This window comes from Apis mellifera, linkage group LG1 (assembly GCF_003254395.2).
Source record: "Apis mellifera strain DH4 linkage group LG1, Amel_HAv3.1, whole genome shotgun sequence".
Lineage (NCBI taxonomy): Eukaryota > Metazoa > Arthropoda > Insecta > Hymenoptera > Apidae > Apis > Apis mellifera.
The window spans coordinates 26,192,303-26,214,465 of record NC_037638.1 but is presented as its reverse complement, the minus strand read 5'-3'; the positions used below and the strand labels follow the sequence as shown (position 1 = coordinate 26,214,465).

The window sequence follows — 22,163 nt, the reverse complement described above, 5'->3', positions numbered from 1 at the left end:
AATCATTGTTGCCGAGTCCCGTTATAAAATCTTATCCCTACTTCACTTTCCAGCTACAACAGCTGGACATAAACGTCTGTCCTCTGATGTCTCTATATATATATATATATATATTAAAAGAGGAAAGTTATATTCAATGAAATATTACAATTTTACGTACATCATAAACAAGTATGCAAAGAAGATTTCAGAAAGGAAGATAAACTTGAATTCTTCTATGAAAAAGAAAGTTTTAAAAATTATTATTGAGAAATTCTTTTATTGCGCGATTAACGCGGCTCTACTCATATATAAAATATCGTGATGTGGTAACATTTCAAAGTTAGAGATATGGCTATTATAAATATCGATAATGATTAAACTATACATATAGAAATTCATTTCAAACGAAAACCACTTTAATGGTAATTTAATGGTATCAAATTTCTTATTAATTGAGAAGTTTAAATTATGGTTATCTTACATTAAACGTTAACATCTTAGATGGAAGAAATCGAGACGTAAGAATAATACGTTTGAAAGCAATTTAAAAGAGTTTACACCGTATAACATTCGTCGATTAATGATATAGGGTAAAGCAAAGGAGTTAAACACTATAGTTGCATGTACAAAGGTATTACCTTTCAGAACCTTCGAAGTATCGCGAAAAACTTAGTTTTGCCGGGGCGATAAATCATCTTGAAATTCGCCGGGCTGACAGGCATGTAGTTTTACGAAGACCTGCACGCAAAATGCAAAGCAGTCCCCAGCAGGGGCCGTGGGCTTGCACCGCAATTAATTAGCGTTTCGTGATACTACGTGCATGTGTCGAATACTCATATTCTTTTTTTTTTATATCAGCTAAAAGTAAAAACCACTCGCACGATAAGATGACGCTATTAGATGATCCGTGGGATATCAGAATTCTCAAAAGAGATTTGATCCATGATTAACTATGCTGTCGCGGAATTTTTCGAAAGAGACAAGAAAAGGATAGCGTTTTTCTTGATCGCGATGATCCTTGAATTTTTGAGATTCTATATTTACGTTTATCGTAATCATATTCTTTTCTTTTCTTAAATAATAAATTTATTCTTTGAATATTGATATAAATATTATTATTTATTTATTAAAATTATCAACGACACACCATAATAATAATAATAATAATAATAATAATAATAATAATAATAATAATAATAAAGTAATCAAATTCATTTTTTTTAAAAATTCCCAAGACCAATTTAAAATAAAAAATATTTTCAGAGATTAAATTAATAAAATTAACAAATTAATCGGTCAAAAATAAATGAACGGCATAAAAGAGCGCATAAGGGGAATAAGGTATGAGATACAGAAGAATTTGCCAAGTAAAAGAATAGGGTTTTTTTTTTTATTAAAATTCTTGCATGAGATGAGAATCGAATGAATTCTCATAAGATGCAAGCATATTTTGAAAAACTTCATATATTCTATATATTTACTTTATATCCACTTATATAATCATGTATATTTACAATAAACAATATGATTAATCTTTATAACATATTTTTTTTTTCTTTTTTGTATTACAAAGTCTCACTTTCGTTCGCTTCTCCAATATATCAATATCCCTAAATTTTTAATGAATATTTATAACATTTTTAATTTGCCGAAATGACGATATTGCGAATAGTTCGACTATATGTATAATTTTTATATCACATCTAAGGATTAAATTGTTTACGATTTTTACTTTAATTATTATTTTTTTTCTTTTTCTTAATAATTTTTTTTTTTTAATTACTTTTTCAGTGCTTGAACGTTGTTGTTGCGTAGGCCGACGGTGAATTTGAGAAGATACGAGGAAACAATCCACTTGGGTAATATTTTAGAATGTTTCGGCAGATTCGATAACAATCCCGGATCCCCAAACTCTCTTGCAGAATATTTTTTGATTTTCAATAATTAAAATTTGTTGAACTCGCGTTAACATCAGGTACAATGCCCGCATCAACCTGATCGGCAGCAATTATATGATTCATGACAACATCTTGTCCTTCATTGTCGTGAAACTTTTCAAGGAAGTTAAAACGATTCCGTTTCGATCATGATTTTTTGACAAATCCACTTTTAGGCGGCGGACCAACAAGTTTCTCGGATACAGGCGCGGTAGGATCTATTCCCATAATAGGATTATGCAATAGACCATCCGTCTCGTACACTGTAGAAGAATTTGGCGTCGGGCACACTTGCAACGATAATGCTGGAAGTTGAGCATCCGTTTGGATACCAGTTGAGCCATATATTTCCTTTAAAATCAACAGCATGGTGTCCTCGGACTCCCTGAACAAAAATAGACACATTTTTGAAGATATTTTAATTGATTGAAACTTATCTTTATCGATAATTGTGTACATATGATTCATTCGTATTGAACAACGTTTCTACTATTATAGTACAGTTAATATAACTATACTACATTATAAAAATGGAATTTTAATTGAATATTTTCTATTATTAATACATTGAATTCCTTTAAATTTAATATTTTTAAAACTTTATTTTATTTAAATTTTTGTGATGTTTAAAATTAAAAATGGAATTGAATATTTTGTATTATTAATACATTGAATTCCTTTAAATTTAATATTTTTAAAACTTTATTTTATTTAAATAAGTTATAAAAAATTAAAAATTTAAATAGTTTAATTTAAAATATTGATTTGTGGGATCAATGATATAATATAAAATTATTTTAAATTATTATTAAAATATTAGTTTGTGGAATTTTATTATCTGGATTTAGAAACTAACTATATACTATTAATTATACTAACCAATAACAAACGTGACTCGTCAAAGCAAAAATATACTCGTTAATGTATTCGAACGGAGCTTCCTGGAGAACGTAATCTATTCTTCGCCCATTATTCAATTTGCCCACTTTAAGTTCAACACCGGTGTCGTCGTTGGCCTGATGTTCCGGAACGGTTTGATGCAATTGTTCTTCCATAACTTTATCAATTTCACGCTCGAGCGTACTGTTATCCGGTTTGTGAAACAACGCCAATTGATAAACGGAGTTCCATGTATTTCTCACGGAATCGAGCAACTTCTGTTTCAGATCCGCGCCGACACGCGCCATTGTTTCTTTCAATTCTACGCAAAATGCACAACCCGTCAACATAATTTCTTTTAATTGTAATTCGAGGATAATTGGAAACGCCCCTTACCCAAATGCATTCTTTTCCGTCCTTTGTGGTGAGGGATCAACATTGGTCGATATTTAGGAGCATCCGGATTAATGAGCGCCTCGATCCTGTAAGCTACAGGATCGAAGGGGTGGAATATATTGAAGAAAGCAGGACACGTTGGCAATGCAAAGTCCTCTCCCAGCATATCGATGCCTCGAACTGTCACGAACATACCAATCGGGCTACCAAAGGCGAAAAAGGCACGTGGGTGAAAATGTAATTGCGTGTAATGTATGTAAGGCTGACCAGTCCCAGCGGCGCCTATTACGTAGCTTATTTTTTTACTGAGACGTCGTTTTAAGACACTATTGGGTAGTTCAGAAGAATCGACATCTTCTTGTTTCTGAAAGAAAAAAAACACGATTGTTTTAATGTTTTAGATCATTTTTAAGTTGGAAATAAAATTTATTAAAAATCATCTCGAATTTTCCTTTATACACATCTCTTTCATAATTGGTTAAACGTGATTTAATCACCTGTTCCTCGTTAGATTCGCTATCATTCTCACTGGATTTATCATCCGACAATGGTTTCTGATGACACAGAAGATCAAACAAAATTAAGCTGCCCAAAGAATGGCCGCCAAGGTAAATTCCACCGTCGAAATCTGGATTTCGTTTCTTGAAAAGAGCATACAGCCTGTTCAATTCATTTCCAACCGTTGTGATAATAGTTTGACAATACACAGGGCTGGTATAAAAAAGTATGTCGAGCAACGTGTCGTTGGTGAAGTGTCGTAATTTCGATATACTATCCAAGGTGATAGCTTGTAACTTCTTATCGATACCAGTGTCGGAATGGAGCGTTGTATGCCACGAGATTGGTAAAACTTCTATCCTATTTACAACTCTCTGCTCACTGGCCGTTCGATAATGAGATTGTACCAATTGCAACGAAATACTTCGAAATTCGTCAACTGTAAACACGAAAATGTTACGCATATAACACAAGATTTTGTATGATAACTTGGTGAAAGTAATCAATTAAACGTACCGACTTCTTCCACAGTTCGAAATTTCAAATCGCAGACGCTACCAATGCCGTGGACGAGGAACAGAACGTGATCTATTTTCTCGGGCTCGCCATCTTCGATGTGGAACTCGTTAAGACCTCTTTTTATCTCCCTAGGTCTACTACCAGCACCCTGTAAATATGTACTGTCCTCTGAGCCCTGTACAAATTGCGATTGAACATTTCTAACAGAATCATTTGTGCATAATGATAAAAATAAATAGAAAAAAATTGTGTGATTTAACGCAAAAGAAAAAGCAATGCAGAAAAATAAGTTTGAAAATAAAAATTCAACAAAATGACCAAACATACAATTTTATGAAATGAATATACATATATTAGGTAAAAAAATAAAAAATATAATGCAATACTTAAATTGCATAAGATAAGACTGAATTAAAAATATTAAATACATCAAATATAAAACAGTTTAAGATAATGGAAAAATTAATCAATTATATATATATATTATTAAAAAAAAGATATTCTTTTATCTCACTTCTTAAGTTAAAATAAATCTTAAGCATTTTACATACTTTTTTTTGTGTTAATAATAATTGATATTTGAAAAAACTAGCAATAAAGATGGAAATTAATAAGGAAGTAATAAAAAATTAAATAAAATATATTATTTACCGCGGTATTTCCCCACGAAGCAGCCAATTCCGGTGAGGCAGCCGTCAAATAATGGACCTGAACAGAGGCACTGTGGAAGATGATGTATTCCCCATTGTTCAAATCGATCCTTCGATTCCAATTGTTGAGCAGGCACGCTTGTTTATACTCTTCCTCGAGTTTACAAGCGGTGTTCTCGTCGTAAGGAACGTATCTCGATTCAGTGGGCCCTTTGAAGAACCACGAGCATCGCCTCACCTCCGTCGATTCTCCGCTCCAATAAACGGGAGATCTCTGACGTCGTAAAATGTCAACGTCGTAACGACCTCCATCCGTGGCCACTGTCGTTTCAGGGGTAATCTCCGTGGAATTATGAACCCCCTCCAGGCGCAAACTGTCTTGCATAGAGAACGGAACCCATAACACTTTGTGCTCCACTTTCTTCCGATAAAACCAATGGTGATACACCCCTCTGTACTGCATGCGTTTATCCGAGGAACCGGCGGCCTGAAGAAAAGAAAGAAAACAAAGGTAAAACAAGAAGACGAATACAAATAAATAAACGAACGGGATAAACTAGAAAAGAAAATAGAAATATTTACAGATCCATGGTATATTTACCAAATTCTGGAAACTTGGAGGCACACCGTCCGTAACGGCGCGTCCGCTCAGCGGATTAATTGACATCTGGACAGGATTTAACGTAGCCGAACCCGTGGGCTCGAGCACGGTCATAGAAGGCGGGGTGGGAAATTCAAAATTCCCGATCCCGCTCGTTATATCGGACGTATGCGTCGATCCGGTAAAATTATCGAAATAACGTTGACTCGTGGCCGTTGCCGGTTGCGCGTACGTCGGTATTTGTTTCGGCAGTTCGTCTTGGAATTGAGCGGGATTGTAGAACAAAGGTTGTTGGCCAGCCGATTGGGCAGCCGCGTTACATGTTGCAATCACAATCTCCGAGATCTGATTGGTATCCCACGAGGATCGAGATACTTGAGGATCGTGGGCGAACGTGGGATCGATCGGGTTGTTGCACGCCGCTGCAACAACCGAATCGTTTCTCGAGGCGGCCACGTCTAATTGGCGGGCATTCGCTGTACTTTCCTTGTACTGGAAAACGGGGAACGAGGCGCTACTCTCCGGCTTGTTGAAGAACGAGCTCGCCGGTTGCGTGACGATCCTCGAGGGATCGGTATTGGTGGGAGGCGGGGGCTCGGTTGCAGGGATGTAAGTCAGATTCGATGATCCCCGATGATCTGGCACTTCCGCAAAGAAGCCGGCGCTCGATGGGAGGAAAGGTTGCGGCTGATAATATTGTTGTTGCGCGGTTCGCACGTTCGTTGATGCACCATGACTCTGGCGCGTTCCATTGAACTTTCCTTGTTGTCGCGCCTCTTGGCGAGTTATTATCGTTGAATGCGTTATCTGTGGACCCTGTTTTCTTGAAAACACATTGCTCGATAAATCGTCGGGCCTCGATAAATCGTTCAGCGTTCCCTCGACGCCGATCAACTTTGCATCGTCGTAATTTGAAACGGGCCGACGCTCCGTCACATCCTCGATTTTCGTTTCGTCGCAGGGAGACGGGTCTTCTTCTTCTTGTACTTCTTCTTTCTCTTCCTCACGCTCGGCGAGCAAGTGTTCCAACTTTTCCGTGACTTGAACCGCGGACACAGGGGCGAAGGTTACGCTAGGCTTCGCTTCAACGCCCACAGATTTCGCTGTACCCTCCTCTTTCGGGATCTGCAACGATGCCTCTATCCTGTTCTTCCCCGGCGCTCCTCCCCTCTCCGGGTTCTCGACCGCCCTCGGGGGGAAATCTCCCCTCCCGTAAGTATCGTAGCCGAAATAATTAACGTTGGCTGGAGTATTCTGCGGCGTGGCCGGTTCCGCAACTTGGTGAGGGATCGGTTGAGCGGTGGCGGGAACACCTAAATTCGAATTTTGATTCTGAGGGGTGACGCTTCTCGATGTGTTAGCTGTCGAGTTATAAGCAACACCAGATATCGCGACCGGACTAGATCTAAACGACTCTTGCAAAGAGTTAGCCTGGGATAAGTACTCTGGTGTGGAGCGTTGCAAAGAGGGTGAATTCGTAGAGATCGATGGTTCGACGGGTTGTTGGCAACTTGGGATCGTTCCAACGGACTCGTTTGGATTAAATATATTCGGTGTCGAGATCGGGTTATGGGGTGCGAGAAGGGGTTGAGTCACGGGCGAGGAATATTGTTTCGACGTTAAATCGGGCGGTGGTGCGTACTTGAGGCGTCTCTGATTGCCCAAACGATACGATACCGGACCTGAAAGGAAAGAAGAGGGCAAAGTTGAATTATTCCGTCGAATTAACTCGTTTATTTTACGATCTTTGATACTTGAGAATTTTCGTTAAAGGAGTTTACTTTTTCGTACCGATATACATTCTAAAGACTTTCCACTTTTTTTACATATTTTATCAACGATGATAAAATAAAAAAAAAAACGTACAAATATATTATTTTTTTCGTAATAATTAACGACCACGAATACGAAGTAACTCGTGCAAAATATTATTCGCAATATAAACACAAAAAAAATTCTCTATTCCAATTTTTCTTATCTCTTTTTTAAGATTAATACGATGATGGTCGGATTTCACAATCTGTTTATTTTCTCGTTAACAGATCTAAACAATTTACCATTCGTCGTGGAAGGAAGCGTAGGCGGCACCGTCGACTGTGGCGGGGCTGGCAGCTGCAAGCTTCCACCACTTCCGGGATTAACCTCGGCGAATCCCGTGAAATTTGCGCGCCGGGAATCGTGAAAATTGGCGATCACAGGCGGTGATGTGTCCCTCAACGAGTCATGGCGATCGTGCAAAGGGGCCTTCGTATTTTGTACGCTCTCCGCTCCCTGAACCGTCCCGGAACCGTCGCCTGTGATCGACGACAAGGATAAATTCGGCAAAGAGGAAAGGATCGAAGTCAGGTAACCCTGCTTCGTCGGCTGGCACGTTGGATTCTTGCTCTCCTCGGGATGCAAGGGGATCGGCGTGAATTCCGTATCCGTGTCCGTGGGCACTGCCGTTAAAGTTTCCGAATTGCGCAAATTGGTCGGCTCCTGTTCTACGAAGTTGTTCGATTCAGCGTCTGAAAACAAAAATGTCGATGAATTTTTTTGGTACAGTTTGTTAAAAAAAGAAACGATGTCAAGGAATGTACAAGATGTTTTTATGATTGATGAATTACAAACATCTCTCTCTCTCTCTCTCTCTCTCTCTCTCTCTCGCCAAGTTTTACAAAACAACAACATCTATTTTCGCCGAAAGTCTAGAGTAGAGTCTTGCGCAAATTAGATCATTAGAGCAATTTCTAAAAATATCCAATTTCTCGAATATTTTTTTATTTAAGAAATAACGCGCGTGACCTCGCATCGCTGTTATCGAAACTACATCATAATTACAAACAATATACGTAACAATTTTATCGTCATCTTTAATCTTCCATAATAAAAATCTGTTTAATAGAACAGAAACACGTTCTTAACCGATTCTTAAAAAGAGCAAAATAAATAAACGAGATCCGAATTCTCGAAAATATCCGCTAAGTGTAATCCGTACGTATGACGCGTGTGATGAAAGCGTGTAGCAATCCACCACAGGCTCGGTTTATCACGCGACGACACGAGGTTAAAGATCACAAACTACTCCACGATCTCTTTCCTCGTAACGTGACGTATTATAACCGTGACACCCTAGTGGAATCTCGGCTGGATTATTCACAGTGTGTCAATATTGAACAGGATACAATGAACGCAACTCCCTCTCCCTTCCCTCCTCGATGACAAAGATAATGGCCTGTATCTCTCACGATACGCGGCTGGCATCCTGTCAGATCTCGGATTACCGATTTCTATACGCGGCCCACACACATCCTGTACATGACACGCGTGTACACGCGTCAAACATACACACGCGATTGTGCAACAACGCCGCGATTTACACCTAGATTTACTTTGTGTTATCGTCCACGTAATTGGCGGACACCTTACCCTTTTTGTAAACGCTAAGCTACGCCCGCAACTTTATAAGTAACTGTCTCGTTTTCACGGCGAGTCTTCTTTCCCCGCAACGAGCGCTCGAAAGATCGATCGAACGACATGCGAACGTTTTATACGTGTTTTTGGTTCACCTTGATTTCCTGCTACTCGATATGCATCGTGGCTTCGGCCGAGGATTCGTTCGAGGATTCGAAGGAAAATCGGGGGACGATTTCGAGACGATCGTCGAGCCTCGAAGATGAACGGCAGATCGAACGGGGCCTGCGACAAGATTTCCGGATATCGAACGATTCCGAGGAAAATGTCTTTTTCTCCACGGATAAGTGCTCCAGGTGAGATGGGAGATCGAGAGAGTGTTAACTTTGGAAAGTGTTAAAGAGAAATTGAATAAATTGAGTATCGAGGGATCTTATTTATTCCGATGTGATGTAACAAGCAATGTATGTGTAAAAGAGATATGAAAGATAGATTATTATATACTGGGAATAATTCGAATAATTGGATTTATATCGAATAGGAAATAAAATTTCAATTTGTTCTAAAGGTATTGTATCAAAAGGCAGATCGATAAAAACAATGGGAACGGTGTACAAAACATTAATCTGTTCTGGACAAATGGCATCGACGCAACGGGTAAGATAATGGGAAAATATACGGGTAATTGATGTAAAGTATTAATGTTCAAATGTGTTCTCAGATCGATCGAAAGATCATTCGGAGGTTCTGTCGAAAACAGAGTGGACAGATGCAATCCGAAATCCAGGCATCGTCCAACATAGAAATTGTCAGGTACGATTCAATTAATATTGTTATTTCAATAATATCCGTGATTCTCTCTTTACATTTTTAGATTTACCTTGACCTGGATTGTAACATCACCGAGGCGATAATTAATTGGAATCGTGCGAACGGGGAATTCCACTTGGACGTGGAAAACGATGGAAAGAACAAAGGGAAGAAAATTAGAGATATTGTAAGTGTAATTATCAGATCAACATACTTTGAATCATACTCGTGTGTCAAGCGCGCACGAGGAGCGCATTGTTCTAACACGAACTCGATCGACCTTTTGCCAGATAAAAATAGCAGAAAAATACAATTTGACCGAACAGACGCAAATGAACTTCTCGGTCTACAACACGATCCATAGAATCGTCATAGACATCGATGGAAACGTTTCAAACGCATTGCTTCGAATACCTATGAGTAAGTTCCTCTTTTAATAAAATATTTAAAATTTAGAGTAGAGCAATAATCGGAAAGAAAAAAAAAAAAGGAAAAAAAAAGAACGGAAAATAAATAAGGAAATATATAAACCGTTTACGTCAATGCAAAGGTTGCACTTCGATGCACGTGTTTTAACACTATAAACACGGCCAATTTCATCGCGTGTCGTAAACTAAAAATAATTTTCAATGGCTGGTAAGAAGGTGACGTGGCGATTAATCATCACACAATCACATTTTTGTATTCGTGTATTCATTGTTCGTTGACATGCATGTTATTTCGTACATGTAATAGTCATGATTTTATATGTGATGGTCAATATAAAAAAAATATATATCCACGTAAAAATTTTTTACTCTTTACGCCATTTTCGAAACGAAACGTTTAAATATATTTTTCGAAAAGACCTTCAAGTTGTTAATTATTTCTGTAAAGAAATCTTATCTTTGCGTATTATTTATAATCACGTATAAAATTTAAACAATTTTATTCAATTTTTCGTTCATTCCAATTTATAACAAGAATAATTAAGATTGCGGACGAATTCTCGAATTTTCTCGAATTTTCTCGAATTTTCATCGCTCTCGCCATTTAGAAAGAAATTATAAAACGATAAATACATTCACATACCTAGATATTGACTAAGCCTAATAATAGAACCTCGCAAATAAGTTGAAATATTTTTTAGTTTCATATCGATAAATTATTTAGCTTTCTTTCTTTTTTTTTTTTTCTATTATTTGCAAAAAAATATCTTTCACTAGCAAATTCACTACTTCACTGTACCTTACACACCACAAATCTTTTACGAAATGAAACAAACCTTTCCAGGTATACAGTTTCTTCAGTTTCACCGAGAGATAATCCCCAATGTATTATTCTTTCCTTTTGCTTCGTTTACAACCACTTTCATATTTTCAGATACATTCGGTCACGTTTATAATAGTATCGACCGCTTCCTCGTCTCGGTGAATCCCGTCTGCATTCGTTGCATCAACCTGAACGATTCTCATTTTAGATAGAAAATATCCGTCCACTACGTCGTCGCACGCACAAATCCATCGATTGTTTCGCTTATATTCATCGTCGATTCTCTCTTTCAAACTACTCGAGACGTTCGATATCATCTAGTTCCTTCCAAACGTTCTTTCACCAGCGAATTGATCAATCCGGTCATCGACATTGGGAAAATAATGAATTCATCGTTCATTCGAAATTATTCGAATATATGCACAATAGCTTATTGTATTCCAATTAACAGACACAACAGTTTCGAGGCACGGAACGATCATATCTTGGACGAGTAAGGGCGATGCGGAAGGTGTGCGAATCGAGACGCGGAATCCGCCATCTGGCGAGTGGCGTCTGAAGCTCGTAGGGGAGGATGGTTCGAAATATCAATTGACGGTGATGGGTTTCGTCGGTGAGAATTGCGACCAAATGAAAAATCTTTCTCTGGAATCAGAGATGAAAGGTGAGTACAAATTTTTACGAACGATAAATAGAATTGATCGAGACGAATTTCGTTGTTTTCCCTTTTGACCCATATTACTATTCTTCGTATTTTGTACAATGTGAGGAATAAATAAATAAGAGAACGAAGGAAATTTACAAACGTAACTATTACACGTTGAATGAAATATGTAATATAATGTTTATGTAACATGTTTATATAATATGCGGAAAAGATAAGAATGAAAGTGAAGTCAAACCGTAAAATAATTCAAGAAATACGTTAAATAAGTATTATGAAGTATTAGTAATATGATACTAAATCAATATTATCGATTTCGATTTGTAAATTATGATACCGTATTGAATAGTGTTAAACTATATATATATATATAAAATCTACGTATGAAACATAATCGATAATTGATATCAAAATATAGATAGCCATTGTTTTAAATTATAAATATTTTAATAATTCATCAAAATATCGATATTTTAATAGAAAGAATTAGTTAATTATCATTTTTCTCTTTAAAGATAAGAAAATCGATTGTTTTCATCACAGTTATTATTATTAATTATTCTATAATATTCACAAAATTTTAGCTTGAATATAAAATTAAATGAAATTTAATGATAAAATATTATCTAGAAAATATATTGATAGAATATTTACATAATATAAAACTATGCATTAGATAAACAGTCATATAAAAAATTATTTTCTCTATCAAATAACAAACAACTCCAAAATATTTATTATATTATTCAGTCGCAGATAAATATATGATGATATCATGTAAATGGAAAATTTATAATTAAAAAAGATTGAATATTCCGGACAATCCCGTCATTCCCGGGTGCATAAAAACGTATCTTTAAAGCAGATACTGAATTTAAAAAAAAAACGAAATATACATAATACAAATTTCATGAATACCGTGTATAGCATATCATTTACATATAAATAATATCTTGATTGATATGTATTTATAAAATTTAAAAGAATTCGTATTCAATACGTTTGTTCATAGAAAGCTAATCTAATATTCAACACACATATATATATATATACAAACACATTCATCAAAACTGATATCAAATCGATATAACCATTAACACTTTTATCATTCACTGTCAAAGACGTTATCCTAGAATATTATCATTACACATTAAAAAAGCATCAAACGTGTTATTTGACATGGAAACACATATACATATTATCACGAAGATTCAGACAAAGTGTTCAAGTCTGTCATTTTACTTTATTACAACAACACGATAAATATCGAAAATTTTATTTCACAAATCTCTCGTGAATACCAATTCGCGATATCGAAAGTTCACCTAAATAATTTTAATGAGAAAAAGTATCAATCGATAACAACGTGTGAAAAAGATTCCAAAGATGAGTTACCTATATCCAAGATTACCAAAACGTTTCGACGAATGCATATATCGCGAGCAAACAGCGTCGTGTTCGCTTTACGTTTCCACCGTTCGTACCGCGTACGAGACTTGTTCACGCCGCGTCGTCTGTCTGACAACAACTGCCAACAACCGACTTCGTTTCTGGCTCGAAGATGCACAAACTATATTATGCAACACGTGACACGACAAGTTGCCCTTTGATCAGCCAACATGCAGGTTGCTGACGCATTCAGGAAGAAAAACGAGTTTTATCCTTTTTTTTCTTTCTTTTTTCTCGGAGATTTCTGTTCAATGGTCAACAATAGTGATCAATGGAATACAGAGAGAACAAGATTTCTGGGAAAAATGCTGAAATTGCGAATTTCTACGCAGTTCTATTATTAAGCAGATTATACCTTATATCTTACTTCCGATTTCGCATGCGTTTATGTGTCGTGTGCGCTCGTATGCGAGAACTGTCGACACGTTTCAGATCCGTTCTATTCACGCTCACTGACCGAGTTTACTGGCGATGAACATCTTATCTTGTTGAAAGTTTTAATTTTGATAAGAAGTATTCTCTTTTTCTTTTTTTTTTTTTTTTTTTGTTTCAATCGTTTGATCATACAATTGCAAACGAAAGAAACATTTATATCTGTTTACGTATAATTTACATAGTTAGTTAAAAACTAAAAAATAACGATATAATTGATTAATCGTTAAACATGCGATTATTTTTTACGAATAAATAGATAATAATTTGATATTACATTGTTTTCTAATATTTCGCTATATTATATATGTTAATGATTCCTTAAGAATTAGAATCTATTAAACAAATACTATGTTTTATAAATTAGATAAAATTAATCGTTTTTTTTATATAAATATTTTATTATTCCTTAAATCGTGATAATCATGTATATAATTTTAATGCGTGTGTTATTTTGATTTTTATCTTGGATTTTAAAATAATTTAAAATTATTTTTAAATATTTTTATTTATATATAAACATTTAGTAAATATTGATAATATTAAATATCGAATAAAATGTTATTACTATAATTCTAATTTTTAAGTTCCCATATAAACAAATTATTTAGAATTATTTAAATAAAGGATATATGAAAATTTGTATTCCATCTTATAATGAAATTGCTTGTTTGTAGAAAACATCAATGAAGATGCGATTAAAAATTATCGTATAAATATTAAGATGAAGGATGGTATTTTAGAAAATGATAAGGAGACATTTAATAATGAAGCAACGGTAGTGTATATGAAATTTGGAATAAAAAATAAATAGTATCAACATTATTATCCATAAAAAACAATTGTATCAACGCATAACATTTTTTTTTTTCAGAAAATTAATTCTGAAAAAATTATGGTGAAACAACAAAATTCAAATTCTTCGATGAATTTCAAAATGATGGAAAATAAAAAAATAACTCAAGAAAGATCATTGACATATCGTATGCGAGATCAAAAAGAAAACAATCGCTCGAGAAAAGAAAATTTTAGCGATAATGATTTATCGATAATCTCTACAACTGAAAATATGCTTATTAATTTCGTTGAATACGTTACTTTCGTAGACGTTGACAAAAATGTAATTACTACATCGAATGAAAAATTTTTGGAAACAAAGGAGGTAAAGAAATTAAAATTGATATAATCAATATAATAATAACATATAATATTATAATTATATAATAAATAAGGTAAGTATTTTATTTATTTCATTTCTATTTCATGTATATATCGTAAAAGGATTTTAATAAATGAAAAAATATTAATGATAGCAAAAACAATATGAGTTAACGAATAATGGTATTTTCAAATATATAATTCTCAAATTAACTTATGACTTTATTGAATTATAATCCTTTTAAATCATATTTACATATTTAAATATTTCTCATTCATAAGTTTTATCTCTAAATTAAAAATTGTAAACATTTATATATACGCATTTATATATATATTTATTTATTATCATTCTATCTATTATCATATTATTTATTAAATTACATCATCATATTAGTATCAAAGAAAATTCAATAATATTTACGAATTCAATTTTAGGAAGTCTTCACGCTAAAAAAGTTAATATTAACCTATCGCAAACATTAGAAATATCATAAAACAATGTTCACACAATAAAACATATCGTTGATTCAGGAACAGGAAAATCTTCATACAAGACCCTCGACTGGAGTAATTGAAAACCTCGACGTTAAAAGAACTCCAATACAGAAAAATATTAACATATCGATGAGAATGATCGAAACTCTGAATAATAAAGAAATGTCCGAAGAATTGGTAAACCATGTCGGTAAAAACATCATCGAGAAGAAAAAGATGCTGATTGAAGTTAACAGAAATAGCAATTTGCTTGTGATTCCCGGAACTATACATAGAATAGTATTCGATGTGATGAACAAATGCGTTTTACCTGTTAGATATGCATTCAGAGTAAAGAGCAGTCCTTTTAGATTATACAATATTCAACCATCCTAGTAAGTTATTAGATATTATTATTATAATAAAAGGGATTAGAATAAAAGGGCAGATATTGATTAAAATTATTTTTTTTTTAAATTATTCCAAATTAAAAAATATTTTTAATTATTTTCATTTTTTATTATCTTTTATATGATAGATAAAGATTAAAATTATATCTGCAAATTTTGAAATAATATGTACTTGAAAATTAAAATTAATTTTTATCATGAAAATACAAACAATAATAAAAAAAAACTCTATTTATCTAATCTAATCAGGAAACAAATAATGAACTGAAATCCATGAGGAATTCAATAATTCATCTTATTAAGTTCAGATAAATCTAATTCAATTAATTGAATAAAATTTCGTTCTATTAAAAGAAGTTTTATTCTATTTGAATTTTATGCACATAATTTTATCTTTTTCTATTGATAACTTATACACTTAAAATATATAGTTATCAATTATATATGTAGTAATATAATTAACATCAATATCAAGGATCTATCAAATTTAATTATATGTGTATCAATTAAAAATTATCCATATTTTATTCATATCAAATCATTAATATCAGTTAATCTTAACCGATGATTATACTTCTATTTAATACTATATGATTATTAACAATATCTCAATTTTTTTGTGATAATATTCTATTTATTATTTACTAATTATTTATATTATAGCGTATGGATTTATCCTGGACAGATGAGCAATGTAGCAATAGATTTGATTGTACCCGATAATGTTGCACCAGATACAGCTAATACAGTCACCTTATCTATCTCGGGTACTGAAATAAAGGAAAAATCTGTATATTTATATGTACAAGGATCACTTTCAAAGGTAATCATTAAAAAACTCGATCAGAAAAACCAGTAATTTTCATTATAGTGTGTTACAATATTTAGCTAACAGATGATATAAAACCAACTATTGAATATTCTTTCAATGATAATTGTATTGGAAAATTAGAAAAAGATCGATGCTATAAATCTTATTGGAGCGTTGATGTTACAATTCAAGATCATGATTCAGGTATTTTATAATCCAATATAAATAAATTAATAAGAAATTATCTTGTTACTTTATTATTTATTTAATATAAACTTGAATTTATTTTTATATATATAATAACTTATATTATATATTAAAATATTATAATATATATATATATATATATAAACTTATGCTCAAACTTTTTAAAAATATTATTAAAATGATATTATTATATCATTATATTTTATACCATAAATTTTATATTTTCAATTTATTTTAAAAATTTTATTTATAATATGTTTATAAAAAAATTTTATCTTTTTTATGTAGGTTTAAAATGTGTAATATCATCATTAAATGATATCTATCCACGTACGGATTTCATTAGTGGTACAAGAAATCCCATAACATTTTATTATTCTGCTACATGTTGTGATAAGACAGTCAAAATTACAGCTATAGATTTACTAAATAATTATAACACTATAATTATAGATGTTACAGGTAATTATATTAGTATTATAATATTTGTTGATATAATTTATTATTCAATAAATAAATATATAAAGCAAATATACAAATATATAAATAAACATATAATAAAAAATATATATATATATTAATGATACAAATTTATTATTAATAATATATATTACAAATTTATTTTAATGTTTTCATTAATTTAAAAAAAAAATATTACAGAAATATTTTCTATTTTTTTTAATAAAAAAAAATGTGATCTATCCTTTCAGCATGGAACAATTTATCAGAAGCAGAAATTGCAGCTATTACAACGGGAGCATTATTAGCTTTGTTGCTTATTGTTTTAATTGTTATTCTAATCATATACTGTGTTCGAAAAAGGAAAAGTCATGATTTGCCTTATACACAACGATATGGATCTAGACCACCTACACAATCAGAAAGAACTAATTTCTAATCCTTTATTAATATTGAAATATGTATATTAAAATAATATACATTGAATATACAAAGTTTATTATTATAGAAGTTAATATTATAATTATTACAATTAAATTATATTGTTATAAAATATATCTATAATAAATGTACATAAATTGTTATTAAATTTTAATCTAATATAAAATTTAAATATATAATATTATGATCTTAACATTGATACTAAGTTAAAGAATTAAAGTTAAAAAAAGTTAATAAAAGAATATTAAGTTAAAGAAATTATATATTTGTAAATTAAAAATATTTTAAATTATTTTTAAAAAAAACAAAATCTGTTTCAAATATTTTGAATATTTATTTCTATTATTATAAAAATGAAAAATAAAATAGGTTTCTTAATTATATAAAATCATATACAATATTAAATCTAACACAAACTTAATTTTTAAATAAAATAAATATATTGAATTATTAAATATTTTTTTTTTATAAAAGATTTTTAAAAAATTAATAAAAAAAATAATATTCATATAACAATGTACATAATTACCCAAATAATATTTGTAACATGAAAATCAAAAATAAAAGAAGAAACACAATTGTGATATTAATTAGTTTTATAATAAATATCTATTCACATATTTTATCATATGTTAAGATTACGAAAATATGAATCTGTAAGAGCCCCACCCAGGCACTTCATTAATAGACTCACCATCGCGGAGTACCGCAGGTGTCGCAGGCGTAACAGGCACCAAAAATGCATTTTCAGTATAATTTTCAAACGGAAAGCCTTCACCAGCTGCTGATAATAATGGATTTTTCACTTTACGTGATGCACCACTCATATTTGTAGTGACTTTGGCACTACGCAACTTAAAAATACTGCCATCCAAAGATAACTAAACTACAAATTGCAAAACACTGTCAATTCACCATAAACTATAAACATTTAACCTATACTTTATAGCGCCACGTCTACATAAGTAAGTAGTACATATATGTGTAATAGAGGTCGCATATGAAAGATAAGCAAAACTAAGGAATTAATATCTGAAAGACTTAAAGATATGCTGTTGCTCTCTGTAGAAACATATATACGCATGCGTTATTTAATACGGCTATCTTCAGAGAATTAATCTTTGAAAATTAATTTTCTTTAACTGAAGGAAAATTATAAAATATCTTTTATTTTTCATTTTTATATATTTAATAGAAATATTAATATCATTATAATATTCAGTATAAAAATATATATTTTTTTCTATTTAGAAAGATAAACATTTTTATTATTCTTCGACGCGGGAATTTTAAAATAATTTCAAATATGATTTCAATTTTTTAAAAAAGTAAAAAATTTTCTTTTTTCGAATATTATATAAAATTATATAATTAATTTATTATAATTTTGTTTTACATTAAAATAATAATAATTAAGTGCGTACAAAAAGTATAAAATTGTATAAAAATAATTATTAGTGATAATACAATAATAATATTGATAATCTATTGTTAGTTATAATTGTTTTAGAAGAATATACATAAAGATACATATACGAAATATATATACATAAGTAAATATACATATATATAAATACTTTATAAATGAAATCTCATGAAGTCATCAATAAAATTATATCATATTTAATTTAATATCATTTAATAATTTAATTGATAAATAATAAAACTATGATTCTTCATTGAATTAATATTTTTATTTTTAATTTTATTTTATTATCTAACTTTCTACTATCTTATTTCATTATCTAATGGATAATTTGTAAGATAAAGTTTAAATATATATAATATATATAAACTATAATATATATAAATATATATAATATATATGTTCTATTTATTCGATAAGATTCCATTATATTTTTTTCTTTGCTTTTTACTATAATATATAGTATCACTTTTTATATATATTGTACGTATATAATTAAAATACATCTATTATACATATAATATCATATGTCTTTCAACAGTGAAATTAAATGAACCTGTTAAATTTTTTAATATTTTTAATCTCATAAATTTTAACAATAAAAAATTTAATTTAACATTTTAATAACAAATAATAAGTTGTATCAATCAATATGTTTTTTTAATTTAATCTTTCTTTTTCTTATTTTATTATAATATAAAACTGAATCTTGTAAATTTGAAAAGGTTGAATGATGAACACAAAAAATAAAAATTAAATTTAAAAAATGCAATTTTTATTACAATTTTACAATTTTATAATTTTTATTACAATAATTAATACATTTTATATTATCAACACATTTAATATATTTTAGATTAATTTCAATTTCAATATAATATTAACAAGTTGTGCCAAGATTACTCTTCATCTGAATCATAATTGTATTCTTCATTTTCATATTCTTCATTTTCATATTCTTCATTTTCATAATAATTTTCATAATATTCCCGTGGAAGAATTGGAGAAAAATATGGGCTAGGATAGAATTGTGGTAAAGCATAGGAAGGTTTCTTGCATGGTTTCTTTGGTTTGCATGGTGGACGTGGTTTTGGTTGACGGCATGGCTTTGGTGGTTTCGATGTAGGACGTGGTGTAGGACGTGGTGGTGTAGGACGTGGTGGTTTCGGTTTCGGAGATGATGAAGGATGATGTTGAGGTTGAGGTGGCTGACTTGAGGGTCGATTGTTTGGGTTGTTTGGATCGAGATCAGGACGATGTTTGCAAGTTGCATTGGGATTTGGATAATCGCATACTCTTAGTTCAGGATTGTATTCAAGTCCTGGACTGCATTCCAATAAGAATGGCTTTCCTTCATCGCATTCATAGAAGGTTGAACAATCATCTGGATTCGGAAGTAGAGTGGCATCATCTCCATTTACTTCTGGACATTTAGGTTCTTCGGCGGAAACGAAAGCCACCAAAATTGCAGCAAATATTGCTATAAGTGCTGCGTATACTGAAATAGATGTCAAATAATCTTGGTTAATATTAAATTTTGCAATTTATTAAATTAATGTAACATTACAAATTTCGATAGAATTTTTACATAAAATAGGTAAATATTATAATATAACGTACGTCTCGTAATGCATAAGTTTAAAAATTTAAGAAATGATTCTTCCGATCAAATCAAAAGACAAAATAAGAAAATCAAGAATATTAAAATTGCATTTTCAGATTTGTTTTTTTAATTATTGATAATTAAAAATGAAAGAAAATTTTTACTTTTTTATAAAGAAAAATCATTAATTTTCCTCCTGAATAAAATTGAATAAAGATCTTCTCATTATGTTTTAACTGATTAAATTTTTGTAATAAATATAAATTTTATAATAAAATTTTTAAAAAACTAGAATAGTTTTAAAAATTAGAAATAGAATTATTTATTTATAGCGAAAGCGAAATGTATATGAATATATAATGTTTATTTCTTTTGTTAATGACTTGTATGAAAATCATATATGAATTTATTACGATTTGTTAGAATTATCTTACCTTTCATTTTCGATGTAAAGACGTACAATTTCGTATTGTATTCTTTTCCTCACTACTGTGATTTTATTTCTTGTTCTTCCTTTATATATTTAATAGAAATTTTTTTAAAAGATTATCAAGAAGATATAAAATCATTTATCATTCTTAACATATTATGATAAGCTAAAAAATAAAAAATTGTATATTGTATGATCAATTTATAATTATTAATTGTGAATCATATATTTGTGAATCATAATATTTTTCATTTTTTACTATTCTATTTTTTACTATTCTTTTTTATATTTTTTATTTATTTTTAAATAAATTTTAATAATAAGTTAATATACTAATATATTTGTAAATCAACAAATGAAGAGTAATAAATTTATTGTGTATTAAATTGAAATATAACTTAATTATAAATATTAAATTTTATATTTTTTTTAACGTATAATATTATTTTTTTTACTGTTTTTTGACATCGAAAAATAATAATAAAATAAATAATTTTAAATAAATAAGAAAATAAAGATAAAAAAATGAAATTTAATTTTTAATATTCATTTAACAATCACTTAAGAAAAGATTTTTATGCAAGAATTTATATGCAATAAAATATTAAAATATTTCTAATATTAAAATTATAATCATTTCAATATTCTTTAATAAATAAAACAAAAATTAAAAATAACAATAATATTATCTTTCTTATCAATTATTTTAAAAAAATTACGATTAGAAATTATGTTCTACAAGAATTTCTTGTAATTTATAGATAATTATTTTTTTAGCTTTTCATTGAAGTCATAATATCCATTATAACTGATGTAATTTCATTTCTAATCAATGTAAGTATAAGTATAAAGTTATTTAAAATAAATTAAAGATATATATACGTATATATAACTAATAATATAAGCAATATCAAAAGAAAATGATAACATATTTTTAATCATAATATATTTATTTTAATTTAATAGATAAATAAAGATAAATATGATAAAATTAAAATGATTAAATAAAATATAATATAAATAAATAAATTTATAAAAAATGTTTTACAATATATTATAAATTATATACATATATTTATATTTTTAATTAAATAAACATAACAAATTTGATATATGTTAAATATACATACAAGATATAATAATATATAATTTAATTTGATTTTTTCGAATATAAATAATCAAAACTATATAATTATTAGTTATAATTATACGATTTTTGTTTAATTTATAATTTTTACCATACTTTTACAAAAATATTTGAATTTATTGCAAATTTTATT

General features: G+C 30.2%; 3 protein-coding genes across 5 annotated transcripts; 1 reads left to right on the top strand and 2 right to left on the bottom strand.

Annotated features, from left to right (window-relative positions):
• Nucleotides 1-1,353: 1,353 nt before the first annotated feature.
• LOC408607 (SEC23-interacting protein) lies at nucleotides 1,354-18,492 on the bottom strand. Of its 2 annotated transcripts, none has more exons than XM_003251734.4 (9): nucleotides 18,119-18,492; nucleotides 7,520-7,969; nucleotides 5,463-7,144; nucleotides 4,863-5,348; nucleotides 4,209-4,386; nucleotides 3,692-4,131; nucleotides 3,195-3,558; nucleotides 2,799-3,120; nucleotides 1,354-2,304 (listed from the first exon to the last, which is right to left on the bottom strand). In XM_003251734.4, the coding sequence occupies exons 1-9, from the start codon at nucleotides 18,249-18,251 to the stop codon at nucleotides 2,067-2,069; spliced, it is 4,293 nt and encodes a 1,430-aa protein (XP_003251782.2). In that variant the 5' UTR covers nucleotides 18,252-18,492; the 3' UTR covers nucleotides 1,354-2,066. The 2 variants fall into 2 exon arrangements, with proteins under 2 accessions (XP_003251782.2, XP_006571761.2); XM_006571698.3 differs by having other exon boundaries at nucleotides 4,209-4,359.
• On the top strand, nucleotides 7,976-17,556 carry LOC100576425. Of its 2 annotated transcripts, none has more exons than XM_006571697.3 (13): nucleotides 7,976-9,211; nucleotides 9,424-9,512; nucleotides 9,577-9,668; nucleotides 9,730-9,852; nucleotides 9,956-10,085; nucleotides 11,368-11,580; nucleotides 14,139-14,239; nucleotides 14,336-14,623; nucleotides 15,154-15,491; nucleotides 16,170-16,329; nucleotides 16,395-16,521; nucleotides 16,813-16,986; nucleotides 17,235-17,556. In XM_006571697.3, exons 1-13 carry the CDS (start codon nucleotides 8,979-8,981, stop codon nucleotides 17,420-17,422), a joined length of 2,256 nt encoding a protein of 751 aa, XP_006571760.3. In that variant the 5' UTR covers nucleotides 7,976-8,978; the 3' UTR covers nucleotides 17,423-17,556. The 2 variants fall into 2 exon arrangements, with proteins under 2 accessions (XP_006571760.3, XP_026301971.1); XM_026446186.1 differs by having other exon boundaries at nucleotides 8,971-9,211; nucleotides 9,577-9,663; nucleotides 17,235-17,422.
• Nucleotides 18,493-19,673: 1,181 nt separating the features above from the next.
• On the bottom strand, nucleotides 19,674-21,017 carry LOC724199 (early nodulin-75). The gene is made up of 2 exons (XM_016917951.1): nucleotides 20,888-21,017; nucleotides 19,674-20,348 (listed from the first exon to the last, which is right to left on the bottom strand). The coding sequence occupies exons 1-2, from the start codon at nucleotides 20,892-20,894 to the stop codon at nucleotides 19,750-19,752; spliced, it is 606 nt and encodes a 201-aa protein (XP_016773440.1). The 5' UTR covers nucleotides 20,895-21,017; the 3' UTR covers nucleotides 19,674-19,749.
• Nucleotides 21,018-22,163: the final 1,146 nt, after the last annotated feature.